At 44.7% G+C, this 24321-nt stretch overlaps 1 protein-coding gene across 3 annotated transcripts in view; it reads left to right on the top strand.

The window, feature by feature from the left end:
- The window catches only part of MCF2 (MCF.2 cell line derived transforming sequence), an 870271-nt gene that overhangs the window by 396258 nt on the left and 449692 nt on the right, over nt 1-24321 (top strand). Inside the window, exon 1 of one of the 3 annotated variants that reach the window (XM_086918641.1) lies at nt 15568-15642. The exons of the other annotated variants lie outside the window; for them this stretch is intronic. Coding sequence (XP_086774767.1) covers nt 15592-15642 — 51 coding nt within the window. The 5' untranslated portion in view covers nt 15568-15591. Of the gene's footprint in view, nt 1-15567; nt 15643-24321 lie in introns of those variants that run through there. 3 annotated transcript variants of the gene reach the window in all.

Genomic DNA, 24321 nt, shown 5'->3' with positions numbered 1-24321 from the left:
GGACCACAGAGATAAAATTCCCTTGGCTCACTTAAAAAATCTCCTAAAATGAAGTCACTTTTCCGAACACATAAAATAGCAAGGAGAGAATCCAGCGGGAAAGTCAAACCGCCAGTCCTGAGATATCTCGCTGGACCCTTACAACTGGGCACCCAAATGTACTTATCCCTTGTAACTAATTTACAGGACAGATTCTACCTCACAAGGCTACGGCTAAATATTGCACACTTTTTCATAGCATTTCCAAGGATGGGGTCTGGAAAGAGAACTTACCCGAATGCCTGTGAGATGATTTATCTGTTAATTGGCACAACAAGTTGTGCTGTTCTATACATTGTACCAGGATGGTAGGAAGAGCTTTTTAAAACAGTTTTTAAGGGATGTAGTTTGTTTTACCTTAAGGCTGTTTTTAACTTTTTATGCAAGCTTGATGCAGTGGAATTGTGTTTTGTATTTTCCTCATTTATATCCTTGCCATAAAAATAAGGAAAGCGCATAGTCATTTGGAAAAGTTTGCCTACGAGCTTGACTAATATGCTTCTATTGTAGCTTATATTGAAAAAGGACAATTTTCCGACTAAATGCTGTGGTATCTCCATATGATTTTCGCTTGCGACCAGAAGTGTATTAACCTTTTTATTAAATATTCTACTGCATCCCTATATTGAGCGTTTATATTTTTTATGTATCATTATATTGTTATCATTAAATGTATCTTTTATGGATTTTCAATCCATTTTCAATTTAAAAAAATATTTTTGAAATTGAGTGCAGCAACCTCCCTACGGAAAAGTTAACCCTATTTCTCCTAGGTCAGACTATGACCTGGGAAGAATGTTGAATAATTAGCAAGCATTGCTTGGGCTTGATGCTCTTAAGCTTGCAGTGCATGGGCCACTAGTGGTTTGTCATATAACTACATTTTATGTGGCCTGATATTGTAAAAGAAAGACTTTTAACCTAATTTTAAAGTTGTTTTGAATATAAATGGTTTATTGATAATTTTGTTGATGGACAATGTAATGCTTATTGATGATTAATTAATTACTTAATTGATTGATTTTAATGAAGAAATGTAGCATATGATTATTAGCTTATATTTAAATGTTGAAACACCTTGACAAAGCCAATCGGCTTCACTTACATTTTACTGTGGTGACCCCTTGAAAAAGCCAATATGCCTGTTTTATTGATGATGACCATCCATATAGTGTAGCATTTTATGAATGCATTTGCTACAGGACGTGGGGATGTTATGGATTGCATTAGCCTCGTGTTTGTAGCTAATGGTTTAAAACAAGTTTGTTTATTGGCCCCTTTACTATTCTCCCTATACATATCTGATCTCCTCTATGTCCTGTCTTTAAGTGAAGGTATTTTCCCTGCATTGGGGGGTAAACCAATTGTCTGTCTGCTGTATGCATTCGATATATTATTTCTAGACTTAACTCCAAGAGGATTAAAAAATCATTTAATATGCAGAGGCCCACCACCTGAAGATAAATGTGTCAAAAAGTAAAGTAATGTGCATGACGGGAAGGAAAAAGTTCAAATACGGGAGTTTTGCTTGTCTGTAGGTGGACAAAAGTTGGAAGTGGTAAAATCTTATGTCTTCCTTGGAAAAACAATAGCTGGCAATTTAAGTGATAAGGCTCATATAGCAAATAACACTCGGAAAGCAATGGCACAAGGCAATAGTTTAATTTCTCTTTATAGATCAACAGGCAGAAGACACTTTTCCTTTTTGCTAGAGGTTTTCAGTGCTAAACTCCCAGCTTCCCTATTATATGGCACTGAATTACTTGATTTAGGAAAATGGGATTTTTTAAATACCACGGAAGGCAAATTCTTGCGGTATTTAACCACAGTTAACACTGCCTGTACTGTGGCCGCTTTTAGGTTGGAATTTGGCCTGCGCAGTAGTTGGGTTCAGGACCTCGCAGGGATAGTGCAATGTTTTTTTTCCTCGCAAAGGGAAAACCTGGTACTCTAAGACATCTTATTTGAAAAGAAATACTAGGAACTCTAAAAGAGCATTCTCTAATTGTAAAGAATTTTAGAATTGCAGTTGATCTTTTACAATTAGATAAATCAGTACTTTTTACACTATCTGCATATCAGCTGAAGTCCACCCTGAAACAGGCTTCCTGGAAATTAAGCTTTAAAATGGACAGGGAGGCCCGTATCTTAAAGAAAGGTGTTTCTCTGGCCATGGATTCCTGCCTAATAAGAAAAATACAATCTTATGTTACTTGGAATCTCCCTCATGGTGTACGCCGCTTTTGGTTTTTATTAAGGCAGGACCTTCTTCCCCTGAATAATCTATTGTCCAGATGGCATGGTTCCTCAGCTATGTGTAATCTTTGTAATAACTCAATTCAGGATATCAATCATGTGCTCTTTGTTTGCCCGGCTCTTCTTTTTTACCGGCGTAAGTGGTTGAGACCAATTTGCCTACAATTAAATATCTTGTCTGCCACTGCATTCATAGACGCCATTTATAATCGACCAAATGAAATGTTTTGTCATAACATTTTTAACTTTTTAAAAAGCTTTTTAGATATATATTAGAGGTTCATAAAAATGTTTTCTCTTTTGTATCTTTTATTGTGATTGTATGAAAATGTATACTCCTTTTGGTATTCTTTTATGTGGATCTCATCTGAGTTCCAAAATCATAAATAAAATACTTGACTTGACTTGACACAAGTAGCATTAACACTGCAACTTTAAATTTTGCTTTCATAGCAGGGTTCTTGTGAAGAATTAAAAACTAGGTGGGGATTGTTGTGACTCTGAGAGTCATTACGCATTATGGGTCAAATGTGATTTAAGAATGCAACCAAAGGGATTTTCATGTGCTTGATGTATATATTTTTTATTAATGTTTAGTATTGAGTACTGTGCATGTGTGTGATAAATATACTTTTACTTTTTGAAAGAAACAAGCACTGACTGGACGATGATTTATTGAGTGTTGTTGCTGCATGCCAGCAGATGAAGATTAGTAGCCCACACCACCTCACCTTTGTAGGCCTTGGACTGCTCTGTTTTGCTACCCTGAGAGAGTCACTTGGTATAATGGAGTGCTTGGTTCCCATTAAGGATTATTACTTTTGCAAAACTCATATCCTACACAACTAATAACCCAATGTATTACATGTCTGATTTTACTTAATGCAATATTTGTTGTAATTTGGTTATGACTTCTAGGATCAGAGACCGAATCATCTAAATCCATCACTCCGGTTGGATCAAAATATGGGCTAGGCTGTCTGTAAGGTAACTAAATGTGTGTTCAAGATCCAACGGAAGCAAAATTATTTTCGATCACTCACCTTTCACACCAATGACCACATATGCTAAGACATAAGGCCAATGGCAGACACACAGAAATAGGAATTTGATAAGAAAGAAGACAAAGACACATGACTTCATACTCTGTCTCAGCGCTGCTGGGGATCAAGGATTTCTGTAGGTTGTAGTCAATCTCTACAACTTGTAGTTGTGATATGATACACCGTAGCAATATTTCTATAATACCAACTCTTTATGCTTTGAAAAGTAACCGGAATTTCCTGAAAGCTAAAGAAAGAAAATGAATATCTTGCTAAATAAATATAGACTCACACATTCCCGGTTGTAAAAATAACTACCTGTCAAGGGCTAAAAATAGAGGACATTTCTTCACCTCTTTCTAAGAGGCTATGAGGAAGCTAGACTGGCTGTCTCAGTCGCAATGCAGACTAAAGGGAGGACGTCCTCTGGAAGGTAGTGTCTTGACAGTACAAAAAGGAAAACATAAAAGGCACAAAAACACTCCGAAGAGCTGGGCCCAACAGTGAAAATGTTTTGCAAGGCTTAATTTTGAATCATTGTAAGGCTTGAAGTAGACCTGGGTAAGACCAGCACTGGAGTAAGACCAAAAATGGAGTGCAACTTGAGCGGGCAGGCCTAGAGATGGAATGAGGCAAGAAATGGAGTGGAGTTGGAACTAGCAAACCTGGGGGAAAGCAGAAGTAAAACCAGGGCTGGAGCAGAAGTGGACCTAACAGGCTTGGAGCTGAGCTGGATCAAGCCCAGGACTGGAACAGAACTGGTGCTGGGAGTGGCAGGACTGGTGCCAAGCTGCAGTAGAACCAGGACTGGCTAAAGCGAGCAGGAGTTTGAGCAGAGAGTTAAAAAATAAACAGGTACTGTAGGAAGATTCTATATAGTATACAAAAAAGAGATATGCTGTGCAAAGACTCCAGGTATCCCTTATAAGTGGACAGGGGGTTGCTCTAACAATTCCAAGATGCTCTCTTAGGGGGTAGTGTGGTCGAACAGCCTTAGGTCTTATCAGAGAGGAGTGTTAGACATCTGATGCTTGCACACAGTCAATAAATGATACACACGACTCAATAAGTAAATCCACACCAATTTAAAAAAATAGCACTTCTCTTTATATAATTTTAGGCACCAAGATCATCAAAATCAGGTAAGTACTTTTCAAGTTAGGATTATTACAACATTTTAAAAGTCAACACAGTGCAATTTCTGGAGCAGTAATGTTATCATAAGGAGGAAAGACATATCCAGCATACAGGCACTTTACAGTGAATTACAGGGCCAAGCTTCCGGACTTAAGGTGAGAATGGGTAGGGTCCAAGCAAGCAGCAACAGGTCCCCTGGGCAGCCCTGGGCCGCCCAGGTGTAGAGGTGCTACAGCGTCTTGTGCCCCTTCCAAATTTATGGGAATTTGTTTGGTTACAAAGAGGCTGCAATCTGGGACTGGGGAACTAGTCCGGCTGAACCAACAAGGGGGCTCAGATCTCATAATGCTCAGGCATAGGGAAACCTTTGGTCCTCTTCTCCTCTGGCCAGGACAGCCAGGTGCAGAGTTCATCTCCGGTGTCGGGCCTTACTATACTGCAAGCTGTTTCTGCAGACATAGCACATAGGAACTTGTGATATGTCTTGTTTTCACTTTTGTCTGCAGTAAAGCATGCAGTCTACAATGGCAGTCTGCATGAGTTGGTGAGCGGTCCCCTAGGGTGGCACAATACATGCTTCAGTCTTTAGGGACCCCCCTTATTACCCATGCCCCAGGTACCTGGGGTACCATTTACTAGGGACTTATAGGAATGCCAAATTGTACAGTTTTAGGGAAAGATATCCGGCACTGGGGACCTGGATAGCAGGAACCCAGTGCACTTTCTGTCAAAATTGCATTGAATACTAGGCAAAAAGTGGGGGTGACCATATCAAGCAGGGGCATTTTTATACAAGTGCTAAAGCAGGTGCTGGACCAGTAGATGAAGTGATCCAAATGCAGTAGCAAGTTTGAGGAGTGATATACTATTGGGTATCACCTTACAAAGTCTCTGGTCCCTGAACAAGAACCACCTAATAGGAGGGGGCTCCTTTCAGAAAGGCACCTGTTGACATTTGTCTATCTTGAAGTGGAATCTGTGTTTGGTGACTGTGGGAGCGCGGGCCTAATAAACAGGCGAGAAGGCTGTATGTATGATCCAAAAGGAAGTAGTTTATTTGTAGTAATGGGGATATTCAATGATACAGAGGGTCTATTGTCCTGGTCGTCTTCTTCTGAACTGCTAGACAAAGTGTGGCCATCCTAGATGTTCCCAGCTCCTCCTCTTCGGACGGGATGGGGTCGCCCCGGAGGCTCATAGAAGAGAAAGACAAATGGAGCCGTCAGTCACTCTGTAACGATTTGTGGGTCAAACTAAACCAGTCACCACACCATAAGTGAAGGAAAGCTGAGTCAATGGAAGAATGTGCTCGGATGAGGGAGGGTAGGAAATAATAAAATGAATAGTGCGGGCAACTAACAGGTTCAGTGGTCGGATCAACAAAAGAGGGACTTCAAAGTGCCAAGAACATATTGCTTTCTTATAGCGGTCTACGGGTACAATAGCTGAACTCTCAAGTATTGGAGCGGTCTAATAAGGCAATGTAGCACTCAAGCTTAAGGTAATGGAGCACTCAGGTATTGGAGCGGTCTACTAAGGCAATGTAACACTCAAGTATTGGAGCAGTCTACCACCCACCTCCCGACTCGAGTAATGAACCTCTACCCGCTACCCTCCTCTACACACCTCCCGACTCCCAATTCCCCGAAGTACGCCCCACTCACCGGCTCCGCCGCAACTCTCTCCGTGAGTTGCGGCCACTCTCCAGCCTCCTCCGGCGAGTACCACCACTCCTCGGTCCACTGGTCTCCCGACTCATCGTCTTCCTGGTCTACGGAAGGCTCTGTCTCCTTCTGGAACTCCACGGTGTCCTTTCCAGGCTCTCTCCGACATTCGGCGTCTCTCCCTTCTCGTCCGGTCTCGCTCTCGCTGTTCCGAGATCCCGCCTCTTGGCCTACGTCCGTTTTCATTGGTGCGACCTGTTTCCTTCCTATGTCCTCTGTAGCAACTTCAGGGTCATATCTATGCGGAGACAGAGCACACAGGAATGTCAGCCGGCCCGTCCCTACTTCCTTCAAGTCCCAAGATGCATTGGGCAGCGATGGTGTTGCAGGCTTGTTCCGGTCATGAACTCCAGGGGTAAGGCCGCCTCCCTTCTCACAGTGACCATCTTGGAATGAAGTTTCACGAAACGAGAGATTGACTGAAGCTTGCAGTCGTCCTCTTTGTTGATTCAGAGGCAAAACATTAAACCCTTTATCCCCCCTTTCAGAGCTCTGAGTTTCCTGGAAATGGTAAGAATCAGTGAATAGAGAACGTGACTGTAAATAGTTTGGATGAGGCAACAAGCAGAACTATTTATTTTCCTACCAAGATATTGTCATAAAGATTAGCTTTCCAAGGCACAAAAAACAACTGGGAAATAAACTGTGACTTAGGTCCTGATAGTCATGGGATAGCCTGTGCAGACCTTTTGGAGTGGGACAGTAAACTTTGTAGGTGTTTTTTTCTTTGTGTGCAGCTTCGATAAACATCATATCCGGGTCAGAACTGACAATGGCTTTGAAATTCAATGATAAGGAATCAGCAAGGCCTTCTGTTAGAAACGGGGATTCTAGTTGACAGAGGTTTGCACCCTTTCCAAGTAGAGACCATCACTCTAGTCAGAGTAAGTCGGACATGCTCTAAATAAACTCGTGCTCACCCTGTGGAAGCGTGCCACAGCAGTCAGACTTAACTTAAGAGGCAATGTGTAAAGTATTTGTGTAAAACATGAATTCCAGTAACTCAATAAAAGTACCACAAAAAGACTCCACACTGGGTGTACAACAATAGAGAATATTTCTCTGATTAAAACAAGACCAAAACAACAAAAATCCAATGAGTAGAAGTCGAGATATACATTTTTAAAGATTAAATGTGAAAACAGTGCTTGGAAGACACTAGTGATCAGAAGGTTACTAGAGGTCACAAGGGACTGGTGCAAAGTCAAAGTTCGGGTTGACCGCTATGGAGGGCAGGCCGGGTACAGGAACCAGACAGACCCCGCTGAAGAAATACCTTGGATGGAGCTTTCTTCGATGTCGAGAGTCTACTGTGTTGTCCTTGAGCTGGGCAGTGAGCATCCCATGTCGTCATCGGCTTTGTTGAAATCAATTCAAAGCTTTGTCATCAAGAAACCTCTGTTTCATTGTCGAGCCGCACAGGCTGTGGATTCTTTGTCGTCGAGCAGCCTCTATGTAAGCGGACAATGCGTCGGAACTTCTCATGCAGTGAAGGCAAAGCATCGGTTTTTGCAAAGCTCAGCTGGAGAACCCACTTATGAGACCCAGGACTGGAGGGGGCACCTAAGGCAAGGGAATAAGTCACATATGCAGAGTCCAGCAGCAACAGCAGGACTGCAGGAAGTTTTTTGTGACCCTTAGATTTTACAAAACAGGAGGCAAGCCTGTGAGCCCTTGGACTCATACTGTATTCAAGTGAGATGGGTCTAGTTCTTGTCCACGGCAGGCAGCAGGGCAGCTCAGCAAAGCTGATAATCAATTTCTCAGAACAGTCAGCCACAACAAAGTGGTAATCCTTACAGCACAGCAGCCTTTACTCCAGCAGAGATCTTCCCAGGTCCAGTAGTGTACTGATCTGTTAGGGTCAGAACCCTGGTGCTTATACCCAAAAGTGCCTTTGATGTACAGAGAGACTTCGAAGGATTTCTCTGAAGTGCAAAAGGATACCTTTCAACCCAGTCCGATCTGACAGGATATCTGTGGGTGGTAGTAAGCCCATTTGGGTGAGGACAGGACACAGCCTAATAAGATGTAAGTGCGAGCCATCTCTCCCCCTTCCTACCCAGGAAGGCTATCAGAATGCACATGAACGCAGATGATTCCTCTGTCATACCCAGCCCTTCCTGTGTTTGTGGTTCCCTATAGGGAATGCACAAAGTATATCTGACACCTAGCCCAGACGAGCATTGGAGACAGGCTACAGTCACACAGAGTTATAAGCAGAGTGAAATGTTCACTTGCTAAAAGTGAACACAAGGAGATGATGGATGGAGCGCTGAAACTTTTCAGACACTTAAACCCGGTCACAGATCTGTGTTGAATCCATCATTGTGCTTTAGCTCACTTTGCCACCCTAGTTCAGACCAAGCTAAATGCAAATCAGTCTTGACCCTGTGCCTCGTGGAATAGTCCAGCCCGAACTGCTAAGCCATGTCTTCCCTGGACCGGAAACCAGCATCCTGGGACTGGATTTGGGATATCACCCCTCATTAGCCAGGCAAGATTCAATCCAGTGGCAAAGTGAGCAAGGGGCCCACGTCTGGGCATACCCTGTCACCCTAGGGCAAACAAAGGCTGTACCCATGAGGCACAGGGTCAAGATAGATTTGCATATAGGTGAGTCTGAAATAGGGTGGCAAAGTGAGCTAAAGAATGATGATGATTCAACCCAGATCTTTGACTGTGGGTGAGTGTCTGAAAAGTTTCAGCACTCTGTCCATCATTTCCTTGTGTTCACTTTCTAAAAGTGGCATTTCTAGAACAGAAATGTGAAATCAAACTTCACCAGTAAGGAGTATTTGTCATTACCATTCTTAACATATCAAACATTAAACGCTACTCCTTTCTGATCAGAAATTAAAGCTTAAAGAGTATTTTAAGGAATCCCCACTGCTAGCCTCTAAGAGGAGTAGGCCTCACAGTAGTGAAAAACCAAATTGGCTGTTTGTCACTACCAGGACGTGCAAAACCTAAAAGTACATGTCCCACTGTTTACTTACATAGCACCCTGCTCTCCGGGCAAGCAGGACGAAGGGATTCGGTACAGAGGGACTTTCACGACAAATGCAAAAATGTTGTGTGCTTTCTACATTTGAAACCGGAAAACAGGGGGGAAAAAATACCGGGATTGGGGACATGCAGTTCTACTTGCAAAAAAAGCATAACATAATACAGAAGATAATCACAGCTTGATTGATTGAGCCCTGAGCCAGTGTTAAAGATCCAATCCACAACACTTTTGAAGAGTTCATTTCAAGAAACCCCCGCACTAAAACTCGGCGTTTGAATCTCACAACATTGAGACAGGAGCACTACTGCATCATACTTATAATCTAACTTTGTGTGCTGTCAGAAGCATCAACACTAGGACTTTATCCTTGGTTTGCCAGTGAATAGCAGACCGCAGGAAAATAAACTTCCTGGTTTTCCACATAGGATTTCCTCATCGCACCTCTATCATTGAGATTCAGAATAAAAATTGGATGGCCCTGAGGAAGGTGGACAGTAATTTTTTGAATCCACCGAAACTTACGTTAGCTAGATGTACTCCTGGCTGGCGGCTACACCATGGATAGTTAAAAAGGATCCCTACCATGTGTTGTATTAGCACGTCTTTTTAAGCTTGGTGGTGAATGAAAGTTTGAATGAATGTGTTCATGTGTGTTTGGTTTTGGTGAGGATTAAATGGGGAGTGAGAGGTGGGGTGTGACTTGATTTTTTCTCATAATTTATTTTTCTCTTGATGGGGATATGAAAAGTAATTTCTATATTATTGAAAGCGTATTTATATCCGTCATGTTTTAATAATACTTGTAAAAAATTGTTTTCACTTTATCAAAAAGTTACGTTTAGAAATGTTAAAAAAAGTGTACTATGGAGAACAAATATTGCTTTGACTAAAAGAAAAATATGATTTGAATAAAATGCATAAATGAAACTATGTAGTAGGCTCTGGTCTATTTGGAAAGGGAAGCCCACTAGAGCTTTTTCTAGCCGTAATGAAAGGATTATAGGTCGTGTGGGAGATTTTTGCTGTATATTCTTGTTGTTTCCCCTTCCTCCCAGACCTGAAAGTATCTATAGGGGGTACCTTTTTATAGAAAAACTTACATAGCACCCTGCCCTTAGAGCTAACTAGGGCCTACCTTAGGGGCAACGTATATGTAATAACAGGGGAGCTAAAGGATTGGCAAGGAGTTTTAAATGGCAAGTCAGAGTGGCAGCAAACTGAACACACAGGCCCTGCAGTGGCAGGTCTGAGACAAGTTTGAAAGGTTACTTCTGTGTGTGGCAAAAATGTTGGGGTAACCCTGCAAAAACTGTTGTCCACTGCCAACAGCTTCAAAGAAATATTCAGACCACAGCTGATCGTTCCTCGCCTGAACACTGTGTGCATGATGATATTGGGCTTTTATATGGCTATTTCCAACATGAGCTCTGTCTACAGTGCAGTGAGACACCTCCTGTTCCCTGGTCCCTTTAAAATCGCCAGAGGAAATGCTAGGAAAACTTGAGAAGGTGTGGCCTTCTGGGCTATTATATTGACCAGCTGCTACCTTCAGGTGGCTCAGTGATATCATACACCGCATTTGATATGTGGGGCCAGTAGCCAGATGATCACCCACGATGCTCATGACAGAAGATGGTACTCATAGCTATGGTCCTGTTCACCCAATTAATAGATGGGTTTTGGTTTACAAGCCTAGGTAGTTCATAAATTACCCAAAGACTGGATGTGGCAATGTATAAAATGAGAATATGTCCTTGTATTTTCCACAGGTTATATATATGCTTTGTTTTGAGATGTTCAGGGCCTAAACCAGGGGTACTCATAGTACGGCCCACGGGCCGGTGGCGGCCCGGCAAGCCTTCCTTGGCGGCCCGCGGACTTTGCAAACATTGTACCCGGGTTTTTTGATTTTTTTAAGATGTCTTCCACCAGAGCGCGACTCAGACTCTGCTGCTTTGTGGGGGCCGGGGGATTCCCGCCATAGTCACAGTGGGGCTGCAGGGGCGCTGAGAGGTGACCAAAGCCTCATTAACATGCCAATGGTCTTTTAAAGACCTGTGAAGTGCTTGGGTGCGGCTGTGTGTGTGCGCCTGGAAGCTGTCACAGCCCGGGCACACACAGGCAGGGTGAGGAGGGAGAGCGGGGGGGAGGGAGGGAGAGCAAGCGAGGGAGGGAGTGCGAGTGAGGGAGAGGGAGGGAGGGAGGCAAGTGAGGGAGAGCGAGGGAGGGAGGGAGAGCGAGCGAGGGAGGGAGGGAGAGCAAGCAAGGGAGAGCGAGGGAGAGGGAGAGGGAGGGAGAGCGAGGAAGGGAGAGCAAGCGAAGGAGGGAGAGCAAGCAAGGGAGGGAGAGGGAGGGAGGGAGAGCAAGCGAGAGAGGGAGGGAGAGCAAGCGAGGGAGAGCAAGGGAGGTAGAGGGAGAGAGGGAGGGAAGTGAGGGCGGGAGAGCAAGGGAGAGCGAGGGAGGGAGAGCAAGCGAGGGAGGGAGGGAGAGCAAGCGAGGGAGAGCAAGCGAGGGAGGGAGAGCAGGCGAGGGAGGGAGGGAGAGGGAGGGAAGGTGAGAGAGAGCGAGGGAGAGGGAGAGGGAGGGAGGGAGAGGGAGCGTGAGGGAGGGAGCGTGAGGGAGGGAGAGCGAGGGAGGGAGAGCAAGCGAGGGAGAGCGAGAGAGAGGGAGGGAGAGTGAGGGAGGGAGAGAGAAAGGGAGGGAGAGCAAGCAAGGGAGAGTGAGAGGGAGGAAGAGCGAGGGAGGGAGGGAGGGAGAGGCAGGGAGAGGGAGGGAGAGGGAGGGAGAGGGAGGGAGGGAGGGAGGGAGAGGGAGAGAGGGAGAGCGAGGGAGGGAGAGCGATGGAAGGAGAGCAAGGGAGCGAGGGAGAGCGAGGGGGGAGAGCGAGGGGAGAGAGCGTGGGAGGAGGACAAAGCGAGGGAGAGAGACAGAAGGAGAGAGAGGGAGACCTCAGAGAGAGGGAGACCTCAAAGTGAGGGGGAGGGAACGAGAGAGAGGGAGACCTCAGAGTGAGGGAGAGGTAAGGAGAGAGATGGAGACCTCAGAGTGAGGGAGACAGAGGGAGGGAGACCTCAGAGTGAGGGAGAGGGAAGGAGAGAGAGGGTGGCCTCAGAAAGAGGGAGAGCTCAGAGTGAGGGTGAGGGAAGGAGAAAGAGGGAGAACTCAGAGTGAGGGAGAGAGAAGGAGAGAGAGGGAGACCTCAGAGTGAGGGAGACCTCAGAGTGAGGGAGAGGGAGAGAGAGGGAGGCAGAGGGAATGAGGGAGAGGGAAGGAGAAATAGGAAGACGGAGGGAAGGAGGGAGAGGGAAGGAGAGAGAGGGAAATAGAGTGAGGGAGAGGGAAATAGAGTGAGGGAGAGGGAAATAGAGTGAGGGAGAGGGAAATAGAGTGAGGGAGAACCAAACAGAGAGGGGGAGACAGAGGGAATGAGGGAGAGGGAAGGAGAGAGAGGGAGGGAGAAGGAAACAGAGAGAGGAAGAGACAGTCAGGGTGAGTGAGACAGAGGAGAGAGGGAGTGAGACAGTCGGAGTGAATGAGACAGAGGGAGAGATGGAGAGAGGGGTGAGAGAGTCTGAGTGAGTGAGACAGAGGGAGACAGAGAGACAGAGAGAGAGAGAGAGGGGGAGAGGGAGAGAGAGGGAGAGAGAGAGAGAGAGAGAGAGAGAGAAAGAGAGAGAGAGAGATGTGTGTATGTTGGGTCTGGTGGCTCAGTGGACGAAGGAGTCTGCTGCAGGGACCTGTAATCAACCTCTTGGTCACAGTTTTTTTTTTGCTCTAGCCCCGCCCCCTTCCCCACTGACCCCGCCCCCACCGGCGCGGCCAAATGTGACACATGTTACTCCAATGTATTTACTCAATGTGGACGCCAAATTGTTCAACAAGATGTTGGCTAGTTTGCTTCATTGTATACTCCAGTAACTAGTTGTGTCTATTAAAAAGCATAGACAAAACACACAAACAATAGGCATCATCCCTATGCGAATCGGGACCTTAGTCCAACCTCAGAAATGCATTGTTTGAAATCATTTAAGACAATTCGACAAGTAGGGTGTGCTTCATGTTGTTAGGAAAAGTACATTCCAAGGGAGCCCACTACCTTTGTGTATATTAGTGTAACCCATCCCGGAGGGATGATGCGTACGATCTATCCTTGATTGTAGTCTATAGACTGGGAGAAAAACAGGCCAGATATCATGCTTCGAAAGCACAAGAAAAGCTCGAGGCTGAGAGCTTTATTCCAAAGCCTGGGCAATAGTGTGAGTTAAAGAAGCTTGGACGAAAAAAACAAGACTGTTTTACCTGCACATTATGACTTCTGCAGGTTGAAATTCAAGATAAGCTAATACCGCATATTTTCCCAATTTGTTTCTGAAAAACACATAATCGTGTGGTTGTACTTGCACAAATTTTTCCAGCACTCACCTGGTGAAATATTCACAGGGGAAAGCAACTAGGTCAGTGCGAAATTCAGTACAACTTGAATGCCTATCTGGGCACAAACCTTATTTGGCGGCAAAATCCAGGACTTTCAGAGTGAAGGGACTTTACAAAGAAGTGGCGGAGTGAGGCATTAGCATTCATGGCTTAACGCCTTACTTCGCCACTTCAGAAACCCAGGGCTGCACCATAGTTACAAGGATATGGTGCAGCCTTGTGCTTCCCCCTGCGCTGGCGCTACACCTAGCATTGTGGTGCCAATGCAGGCACCCTTGCACTATGGTTTTAGGGTGTCTGCGTGCAGGGGAGGATTGTTTATGTATAGGAAGGTGTTCCTACCAGCAGATAAACAATCCTGAAATGCCATTTCGTCACTTTTATGTGTGCTACTTCATGCAGCCCACATAAAAATTACAAAATGTTATTTTTTTTTAACGATTGTTAATGTGTAGGAAAGGGCACCTTCCCACACATACACAATCCAAGGAGTTTTGCTTTTTCTATGTGTGCTGCACAAGGCATCACACATGTAAAAAGCAAAAACGAGGAGAAATAAAGCATTTCTCCTCGTTTTGCCAGGTAAAGGCCAGGTTTTCCCTGGTCTTAATTTTGGCGCTGCCTCTTATTTATGCTGCCCTTGTAAATAGGGGGCAGTGCCAAAATCAATGGGAGTTGCAGTAAAACGCCAACCGCAACACCCACCGCTTTTATGCTAAGCATAGCGTGAAGGGGACCTTATTTACATGCAGCGTTAATCACGTTAGGTGGCTTAAGCTGCCTTGTAAATAAGGGGAGTCCCCTATTGCCAAGGAAACGTCACAAAAAGTGACGTTCAGTGGTGATAGGGGCTTGTACATATACCCCTAATTGTTTTGCAGAGCGGCAAAGGAGAAGGTGAGGATAAACAGGCTTTGCTGAATTTATATGGTGTCAATATCCAGATATATAAAATGTGGGGCAAACAATGAGTTAAATTGGATTGATTCTTAAACTACAAATAGTGTTAGGGCATTTTATGTATTAGTGCAAGTGTGGACTTCGTTTTGTATATTTTAGTGGGTATTTGAAGGTATTGTTTACAGCCCTGGAAGATTTACCAGCAAACCACCCATCTGGGAGATTGCTAACCATTGCAGGAGAGGTCCTTGTGGGGTTAGGGAGATTTGAGCTTTCTTGCATGATGTAACGGTCACAGGTGCAGAGGTACTGGGGCCCAAGGGTTTGAGGGGCCCCAGTACCTGTCCCTGAGTTATAACCTCCTTTAGTACTTGAACTGGGCGTCAGGGGTGATCTATCCATATTTGCAATGTGACCATGGCATTCCTTCTACCCCACTCCTCTCTTGGTTGAGAGTTGCCTCTAATGCGTTTGTTTGTCACAGTTTTGCTTTTGTTACTATTTTTGTGAGGAATGAGAAAGGTGAACTCTCGTTTACGCAGTATGAAGGAAGAGCTGTGTTAGTTTGTAACATTCTAGGAATGCATTTGTTACAGACCGTGGGGATGTTTTTGGGTGCCTTACCCTGACGTTCCTTATGCACAGGTAGCGTTAGCACTGCACCTTTAAATCCTGCTTTCGTAGCAGGGTTCTCGTGAAGAAAAAAATACTAGGGTCAAAAACTGAGCCATCGATCACTGACAGCCTCTTTCGGCGTCTAAACGGAAAAACACGGGCTAATCCGCTTCACTGGGTCGGGATTAGGCAGGTTATGGGGGTGTCAGCTGTAAATCGAGTGTAAACTCGAGTGAATCAGCGTGGACCTGCGCGCTGCCGGCAGCCGGCGGCAGTCAGCGGCTCTCCCGGTGCTGCTGCGATGGACGCAGCGGCTACGCCAGAGCTCGGCTTTCAAACGCAATTTTTAAACACATAACGAAGAGTGGATCATATTTCATCGCCGCAGGCTGGATCACAGGACGTGGAAGACGATTTGCCGTGCGTAAAAGAGATGGCAGAGGCCAATCCCCAAAGAGGCAGGATGAGGTTCCGAAGGACTGCGGTAAGGGCGCCCTGCCTGCAGCGTTTCAAAGCGCATCCCAAGTTCACGTGCAGAGACGCTGCAGCGTGCCGCACGAGCGCTGCCGTGGCACAAACTGCCGAGTGCCCGCAGGCAACGGAGATCCTTGAGGAAAATGTGCGCAGCTGGGGATGTTGTGCGTTTTTTTGCATATGTGTATGGGAAACCATTAAATAAAACCGGTCTTCTATTTTGGACAAGAGAAACCGCTTTACGGTTAAATGTTTTTTTTTTAAATGACTTAAATATGTCAGGTGTTTAGCACTAGTGAGCTTTAATGCGTAAGTCTCAGAGAAACGTTCAGGCTGGGCAAAAAGCTGTGAGGTAGCACTAATTCGTGTATAGCTTCCCACCTTGGAATGAGGCTCTGACCGGCTAGCTTGCTTTGGGTTGTCTCGCTGAGAAACGCAGCGCAAGCCCCCTACCCCCCCCCCCCCCCACACCCCTCCCCCCCCCCAAAAAAACACACACACCACTACATCTAGTCATTAAATCAGAACTGCGGAACTATTCCCAGACACGAGAATCAAAATGCAAGAAAGTACACGGCGCTCATCTTTCGTCTTTAGGATTCGATGCGCTCTGGGTGCAGATTAGCTATCATGCGGTCCTTCAAATAGCCTTTCAATCGGACCGATCTAGCCTCTACCTGGCGCTTGCTGCGTTTTCTTAAGGACTTCTGCTTTGAGTAACCCTCAAACTTCCAAGGTCCGAGTGCATGGTAAACGCCTGAATAGAGCTAAGAGTTGCTTCCGAAGGCCAGAGTCTGTGTGAAGACTTTCACGACTGCCTCCAGCATGTGTAGGGCCCCAAAATACTTTTTAGACCTCCTGCGCTATAAGTGTGTATGTACTAGGTGAACCTGTACATCACTTCTCTGCACACATGCACACTATATTCAGTGGATCATTATCGACTGTAACCAGGGCACAAGTCCTATAAAAAGAAGTGGGGGGACTGACCAAGTAAGACAGTATGCAAATGGAATCATGACGTCACGACATAGCGTTCCATTAGGGCAGAGGAGCGTCGCCCCACTGGTTAAAATGTTGAAAAATAAAATAATGAAATTAATTTATTACTATTTTATTTTTCACTACTCATAAGCTGAGTGTCAAGGATGGACAGGTCAATAGCTGCTATTTGGCAGCAGCAAGGAGTGGTGGGCACTTCAGTTTAAAGTGCACATCATACTTTGGCTGGCTGTCATGCGACGGCCAGCTTGACATGTGCACTTTAAAGCTCTCCAACCTCATCTGCCCCCAGTGCCTGATGGAGCATTGAGCCAGCCAGCGACAGCCAATCAATGGCACTTCTTTTATGCTGCTTAACATTACCAGCAGCAAGGAAGCAGTGTCTGGAGTGGTTACGGCTAGTGGCCCTCAAACCACCTGCTCCCTGACGACAACAGAACATCAAGGAGGACCAGAGGAGACGAGTCAATGGGAAAGTACATTTTCATTTTTTTAATGTTCTGACCCCCTTACAGGCACAGTGAGAAACTCACACAGCCTTGAGCCTCAACTCCAGGGCTTTCAGTCATTGTCTGGTATAAACACTGTTTATAACAAGCCATGATTGAGAGTTTTGGCGTTTAACCTTGAAGGCACTCTGTGTCGCACCAGGTCTGTCAGTGGGTCAAAATGAATTACATGTTTGCCCACAATTTATGCACGCCACCAGCCGCCCCTGGTAAATACTATGACAGACCAACCCATCTGACAGTCTTGCAGTGTCTGCATTTATATACAGGGACATGCCTCTGTTAAGTACCTCTATAGAGAAGGCAAGCTGCGTGCTTTTGTTTCGATATGTGGCATTTACATTTAAGTGCGAGGTTCCAGGCAACCCCCAGTCAGCACATATAAACAAAAGGAGGCCGGATGGCCCCTTAACTTTGTTCCAGCTAGAGGTGAAAAAAAAGACTTGCACGCTGCCTGCACATTGCTGCTGGGAATGGAAAGTAGACAACGTGCTGTTGAACGTGTCTCGGTGTCTTACACCGGGATAAGTTCAACATATTTCCGTGGGGCCTAGCTTCTTGGCAAGGGGGACGCCGTCCACCCTGTGAAAATAGTGAGTGGACCTGCGTGTACCCCTGACTCGGAAGCAGATGAATAATGAGTAACAGCGTAGAAACGCTTAATTTATAAAGAAATGTGAAGTTTCGTATTGGTACCAGACACAAGTTTAAACAAGTCCGCTGCAATAACTGCATCAGCACTACAAGAACAATAATAAAGGATTAAACAACAATCGATCCATTGCCAAATTGAGAGAGTTGCTTGCTTTTTCAGAAGTTGTTTCAAGCACTGGCAGATTATTCCAATGTGTTGTGAGTAAGAAGCCCTGATGAGAGCCCATTGAGAATCCGTGTGGCTTGAAACGCATCGGCAATTGCTATTAAGATGGCAAATATAGATATGAACATATATAAATTCAGGAAATAATATGGACTGAATTGTAAAACGCCAAAGGAAATTTAATGGTGTCATTTTGGAGTGCATATGACACATTGGTTTTGTGGTGTACTTAAGTTGATGTAGAATAATGTCAAATTAGTGTTTGTGAAAACTGTTCGTATTGTACATTGTGATAAATGTTATGTAAATTGTCATGTATGTAAATATGTATATGTTACTTTACATATGTTTCAGTAAAAGGATATGAGGTCCTTTCATAACGTAAAAAAATAGTTGTTGTGGAAAAAATAGGGTGAATAAATAACCCAATCACCAAAGGAATATAGTGTGGTTGTTGCATAAATCAAGTTATAATTAATTAGCATACCAGGTTTCCCCCCTTGTGTTTGCATTTGTTTCCCTATGTGGCATTTACATTTAAGTGCGAGGCTCCAGGCAGCTCCCATTCAGCACATATAAACAAAAGAAGGCCGGATGGCCTCTTAACTTTGTCCCAGCTGGAGGTGAAAAAAAGGCCCCCTCGCTGTCTGCACATTGCTGCTGGGAATGGAAAGCAGACAACATGCAGGCGCTGTTGAACGTGTCTCGGTGTCTTACACCGGGACAAGTTCAACATATTTCTGTGGGGCTGAGCTTCTTGGCAGGGGGGGCGCAGTCCACCCTGTGAAAATAGTGGGTGGACCTGCGTCTATCCCCGACTCGTGCCCTGACTGGAACCTAGTCTGAGGCTACCCACGTTGCCCTTTTCAGTTCACACTCAGGGCCACTTTGCCTTGGTGTTTTTTGTCCCCTGCTACGAGCCAAGGGAGAATCATTTTGCATTCATTTGGGGCTCATTTCCTAAGTACTCCGAGTGCTTGCAGCTGGCTTCCAGCAGTGCATGGTCTCTTATAGTTTTCAATAGGAGAACCATATAGGACCTTAGGGTCTGATTTTGAGTTCGGCAGATAGGACACTCTGTCACAAATGTGACAGAGTACAGTGTCCGCCAAACCCTAGGGCTGTCTGTCTCATTGCGAGATGGGAGGACCTTAAATTTTCCATCGATGGAGCTCCCTTTGGCTCTGTTGATAGGAAACTTAATCCGACAGGGAGACAAGTAGGGGCTATCGGAGAAAGAGGATTACACTGTGCGCCCTTTATCTCCACCAGTCGCTGGCAGGAAAAGCCAGGTGATGAGGGACAGAAAAAAGTAATGACCCCTACAACCTGGGAGAAAAATACCAGGGTGTGTGGGCATTCGTTTTTTGCTTTATAGAAACAGACTCCCACTTTGGGAGTTTCCTCCTGAAAAACAAAAACTTTAAAAAAGTTTGTGAACAGACATCAAAACTAATGGCAACCTTCCTCCAAACGTTTTGGTCTGCAGATGTTCAAGGTACATCTTTTTCCAGGCTTGTGAGTAGGATAGCACATCCCAGAATAAGTCACTCAAGCCAGACACTTTAGATTCCCGGTATTGATTTATTTTCATACAGGGAAATTGACAAGCAATTGGTTAAAAGAGTGCTTTCTCAAAAGGCCCTTGACCAAATACTCAAAAAGATTGGTTAGTGTTTGCAAAGCAACTTGGCCAAGATCGAATTATTGCCAAAGGAAAGTTGAGAATAGTTCTGTGTAGGGTTGTTGTCTCACTGACGTTTCAGCATCAGTTGTTTTACCTAATTCCCGCATACAGCCTACGTAACAAATTGCTGAGCAGCAGTTCTAGAACTCATCAGATCAGCCCATAATTTGTGGCCTGCTCCAACTACACCCATTTTTTAACACCAGCATAGTACAGGAAATTCGTATTTTTTATGTGTGCTCAGAATGTTTTGCTTGTTGTGCACTAGGATCTCTTGCCAATTTGACCTTTTGGCGGTGAGGAGTTGCAACACAGCCCAGCACTACATGTGTCTTTCTCAAACTATGGTACCTAGTAGCTATATTAATTGGGCAGTTGTCTTTTAAGTAATTTAGTCTACAGTGTCCAAAAAGTGCATATATTGAATGAAATTAAATTCAACTAGCACTTGTGAAAACGAGGTAGGCTTTTCACCAACTCATACGTTGAGCAAATTCTAGCACATAGTCTCAAACGCAGCTATGTGATACTACTTTCCAGTTTGGAATTGCAAAGGGAACCCCATTTTAGAGTTTAAATACTAAATTTGACATTAAGCAAGCCAGTTATCTTCGTGGTTTTTAAAACTAATGTCTAGCAACACAATCAGATAATTCAGATTTAACACATGTACCTCGTAGCACTTGAATTTTGAAATGAGCATCATTGGCTAAAAGTGCCCTGTCGCCAGCAAGGTTGTAGTAGTTTTGATATTTGTGAACTGGTGCTGTTTCAAAACCATATGTCTTCTAGTTTTGACTTGGAAGAGAATAGGATCATTATTGTGCAGATACCTAATTATCAAAATCAAAAACCACCAGTGATTTTTTTTTGAATGTATATGTCAAAAAATTACTTTGAGAAGATTGGTATATTCCTACCTTTTGAGTAACTTGATTAAATACAGTGGCTGGCATCTGCTCCTATACGTGTTCCATGCGGCTAAGCAGTAATTGGAGTCTTTCAAACCTCAGTCCAGCCTGTGAGAGGCTTGAAACTGTGTAAGTTTTCTCCAGATCTGAAGGTATCAGGATGATAGTTTTACTGACCATCAGTTACCTCCTCATTGGCAAAAGTTTACTGATCCGAGGCTTTGCCGGACATAGGACTTGCACCTTTTCACTGCCTTAAGTTCTAGCAACTTCTTGAAAGAGAAAGTGTCAGTTCTCAAAGCCTAGCTCACACAAACAGCAACAGTTCACCTGTTTAACAACTAGATATCAAATTGAAACAACCCAGGTGATCCTTTGAAGCAGTAGGGTCTCAGGGACAACCAAGAGGCTTACTCCATGTGAGGAATAGGCACGGGTACCTGTGAGAGGTGTTTTTCACTTTGGTATAATAGGGTGGGGTTTGGGTAAGAGAAATGGAGAGAACTTCTTAGACGAATCAGCATTAAATCATATATTGAAGGTTGTTTCTATGGGGACCACGTGCAACTCAAGTGCACCATTGCTACATTCTTAATGACTGTGCATGAATGCACTAAAGGTGCTCTGAAATATTTTGTTTGCACAGAATGTCATTCTTCGTTTTTATTGGTTTAGTCATAGCCAGTCAGAACAAGCCAGGATTCATTATAGGTTTGTCTTGAACTGCTTATGTTAAAGTATTCATAAAGAAATTGCAAAGGAATGTTCTAGTGGTGCTCTGAATTGCTCTCTTGCACTACATTAACATTTATCTTCCTTTTTCTGTATAGCAATGATGACCAACCCATGATTAACAGGTGTTCTGCATAGAAGGCTTGGTCTTGTGCTGCAATAGTTGCTATGTTTATGTACATTTTAAACCCATGAATAAGACTATTTACTTGTTGTAGCTTGTTTTTCTGTTTGATTAATGTGTACAACTTGTTTTCATTGATTTTCTAATGTCTTTTATATTGTTTTGATGAAAGCTGACTCCACGAACGAGACAATATTTATATCAGAAAAAAATAGAACAAAAACGCTGCCTTTGGGGAAATCCCGTCTGCCTTTGGAAGGACTGCTGAAAGGTATTCTTGTGTAGCCGTTGGGATTTGATCTTTGTGTCAGGATACATTAACCAGGAAATCTGGATCCAACAGGAGCTGTGGTAGTTTTCACACTCCACCAAACCCATAACAAAGTCTACACTATTAGTTGGGATCAATTTGGGTTACTGGTTAATGGGGGTTAAATCCTACTCAAGCAGCAACCACAGTCCTTGTAAGGGTGAAATCACAAGCAAACCCTAAATATGCACTCAACCCTATGGTAGCTTGGCACAGAGCAGTCAGGCTTAAATTAGAGGCAATGGGTAAAGAAGTATTTATGCAGCACTTCAAAAGTAATAAAGTAAAACACAACAAAAGAACAATTCCCCATCAATTTAGAAAAATAGAATAACATTTTATAAATAACTTTAGTATTTAGTATTTAGAATTTTGTAGAGCGCACAGCTACCTCCGACGGAGGTGTCCCGGCACTGAAGACATAATCTCAAGAGAGTCGAGAAGGAGTAAAGTGGGATCTTTAGATCTGTGAGAATAACCAGGTCTTTAGTTTTTTTCGGAATTGGGGTTCGGACGTCAGGAATCTTAACTCTGTGGGAAGCTGATTCCACTTCCTCCTGTACGTGTAAGGCGAAAGCGGGGGCAGATCATGAGGCGAAGATGATTGGATCTCAGGTTTCTTGGTGCTTGGGAAAACAGTCTGCGACGTAGGAAGGTTGGGCCTCGTTAAGGCCTTGAATTGAATACGGAGTTTTATTGGGAGCCAGTATAGTTTGATTAGGTGGGGTGAGATGGAATGACGGTAGGGGATATTGCAGACTAGCCTGGCCGCAGCATTCTGGACTTTTTGAAGTTGGTAGATGAGGTAAGTAGGGGCGCCTACGTATAGGCTGTTGGAATAGTCCAGATGAGCAGTAATGAGGGCATGAACTACCGTTTTACGGGACTCAAGTGGTAGGTATGGGATGATTTTTTTTATCATTCGAAGTTTCCCGAAGCAGGCTGAGGTGACTTTATTGATTTAAGTTTTGCAGGAGAGGGTGGTGTTGAATTGAAAGCCAAGGTTGCGGGCGGTTTGAACTGGTTCTGGCGGGGGGTTGAGTTCAGACGGCCACCAGAGATTGGAGGGTATAGGTGATTTTTGATTAAACAACAGGACCTCGGTCTTGTCAGTATTGAGTTTTAGGTTGTTAGCGGACATCCAGGCGGCGATGTTGAGCATGCAGAGGCGAAAGTTGTTAAAAGATTTTTCAGTGTGTTCTTTGAAGGCGAACACCAGTTGTGTGTCGTCAGCGTAGAAGGTTACTTTGACGCCACAGGATTCAACAACTTTAGCCAGAGGTTTGAGGTACACATTAAAAAGGAGCGGGCTGAGGGCAGAGCCCTGTGGGACGCCCCAGATCAGCTGTTTTTTGGAGGAGAGAAAAGGTCCCAGCATCACTTGCTGTATTCTGTTTGTGAGAAAAGATTTTATCCATGCGAGGGGGGGCCCGCCCATACCAACTTCTTGTAGGCGAATCAGAAGTTTGTCGTGTGGCTCACTGGTTAGAGGCGGCAGACCCGAGAGCAGAGGACGGCCCGGGACCAGGGTTCGATTCCCGGCGCGGCAGGTTTCTGGACCAGGGTCAGCGGACTCGACAATTCTCTTGCCTCGGTGCCCACTCTGATCAGCGATCACACTCGGCAACTCTGGGCATTAGCTTGCCTCATCTTCACTAACGGCCCCACCAGACCGCCGGGGATGCCTGGTCTCACCCTGGAGATACCCATTAAGGGACCATCTCTCAGGGAAGCCAGGAAGGGTTTCGCAGCGGTTGAAGCGCCTTGGGACCCTACAGGTAAGTAGTGCGCTATATAAATGCCTATACATTTACATTTACATTTACATTTATCAAACGCAGTGGATAGGTCGAGGAGGACCAGCATGGCCTCCTCTCCCTTGTCCGTGCATTCGGGGATCGATTCGGATACCTCGAGTAGCGCCGACTCAGTGCTATAGTCTGGTCTAAAGCCTGATTGGGTGTCGTGGAATAAGGAGTTGGATTCCAGGTAGTGGGACAGTTGTTATTGGACGGCTTTTTCCAGAACTTTTGCGGGTTTGGGTAGAAGTGAAATTGGTCGGTAGTTATTTAAACAGGAAGGATCAACGCCGGTTTTTTTTTTTAAGCGGAATTAGCATGGTGTGTTTCCAGACAGAGGGAACAACCCCAGTGAGTAATGAGGAGTTCCAGATGTCTAATAGGGGGTTAATGATGATGGGGGCAATTTCGTTCATGATAAGAGCTGGGGCAGGGTCCAGAGGTGAACCAGATTTACATTCCTGAAACAGCTTTAGAGCAAGTTCTTTGCTGAGTGGTTGGAATGCGGTAAATGCATGAGTGCTGTTGGGGGTTGGATATTTGGTGGTATCGGAATCTTTCTGAAGGATCGCTGCCGCTATGTTGGCAATTTTTTCTTCGAAGAAGTTAGATAGGTTTTCACATAGTGTCTGTGACATGGGCACTGGAGTGGAGAGTGCGCTGGGGTGAGTAAATTCTTTCACTATATTAAATAGGGCCTTGGTCGAGTTTTTTGCTTTGGCAATTGTTTCGGAAAAGTATGTGCTCATGGATTGGCGTTTGAGTTTGCGAAACTCTTTAAGGCTTTGCCGATAG

The sequence above is a fragment of the Lissotriton vulgaris genome, chromosome 4_1, assembly GCF_964263255.1.
Source record: "Lissotriton vulgaris chromosome 4_1, aLisVul1.2, whole genome shotgun sequence".
Taxonomy (NCBI): Eukaryota; Metazoa; Chordata; class Amphibia; order Caudata; family Salamandridae; genus Lissotriton; species Lissotriton vulgaris.
The sequence above is the reverse complement of the archived record's forward strand: the minus strand, read 5'-3'. Positions and strand labels throughout refer to the sequence as shown.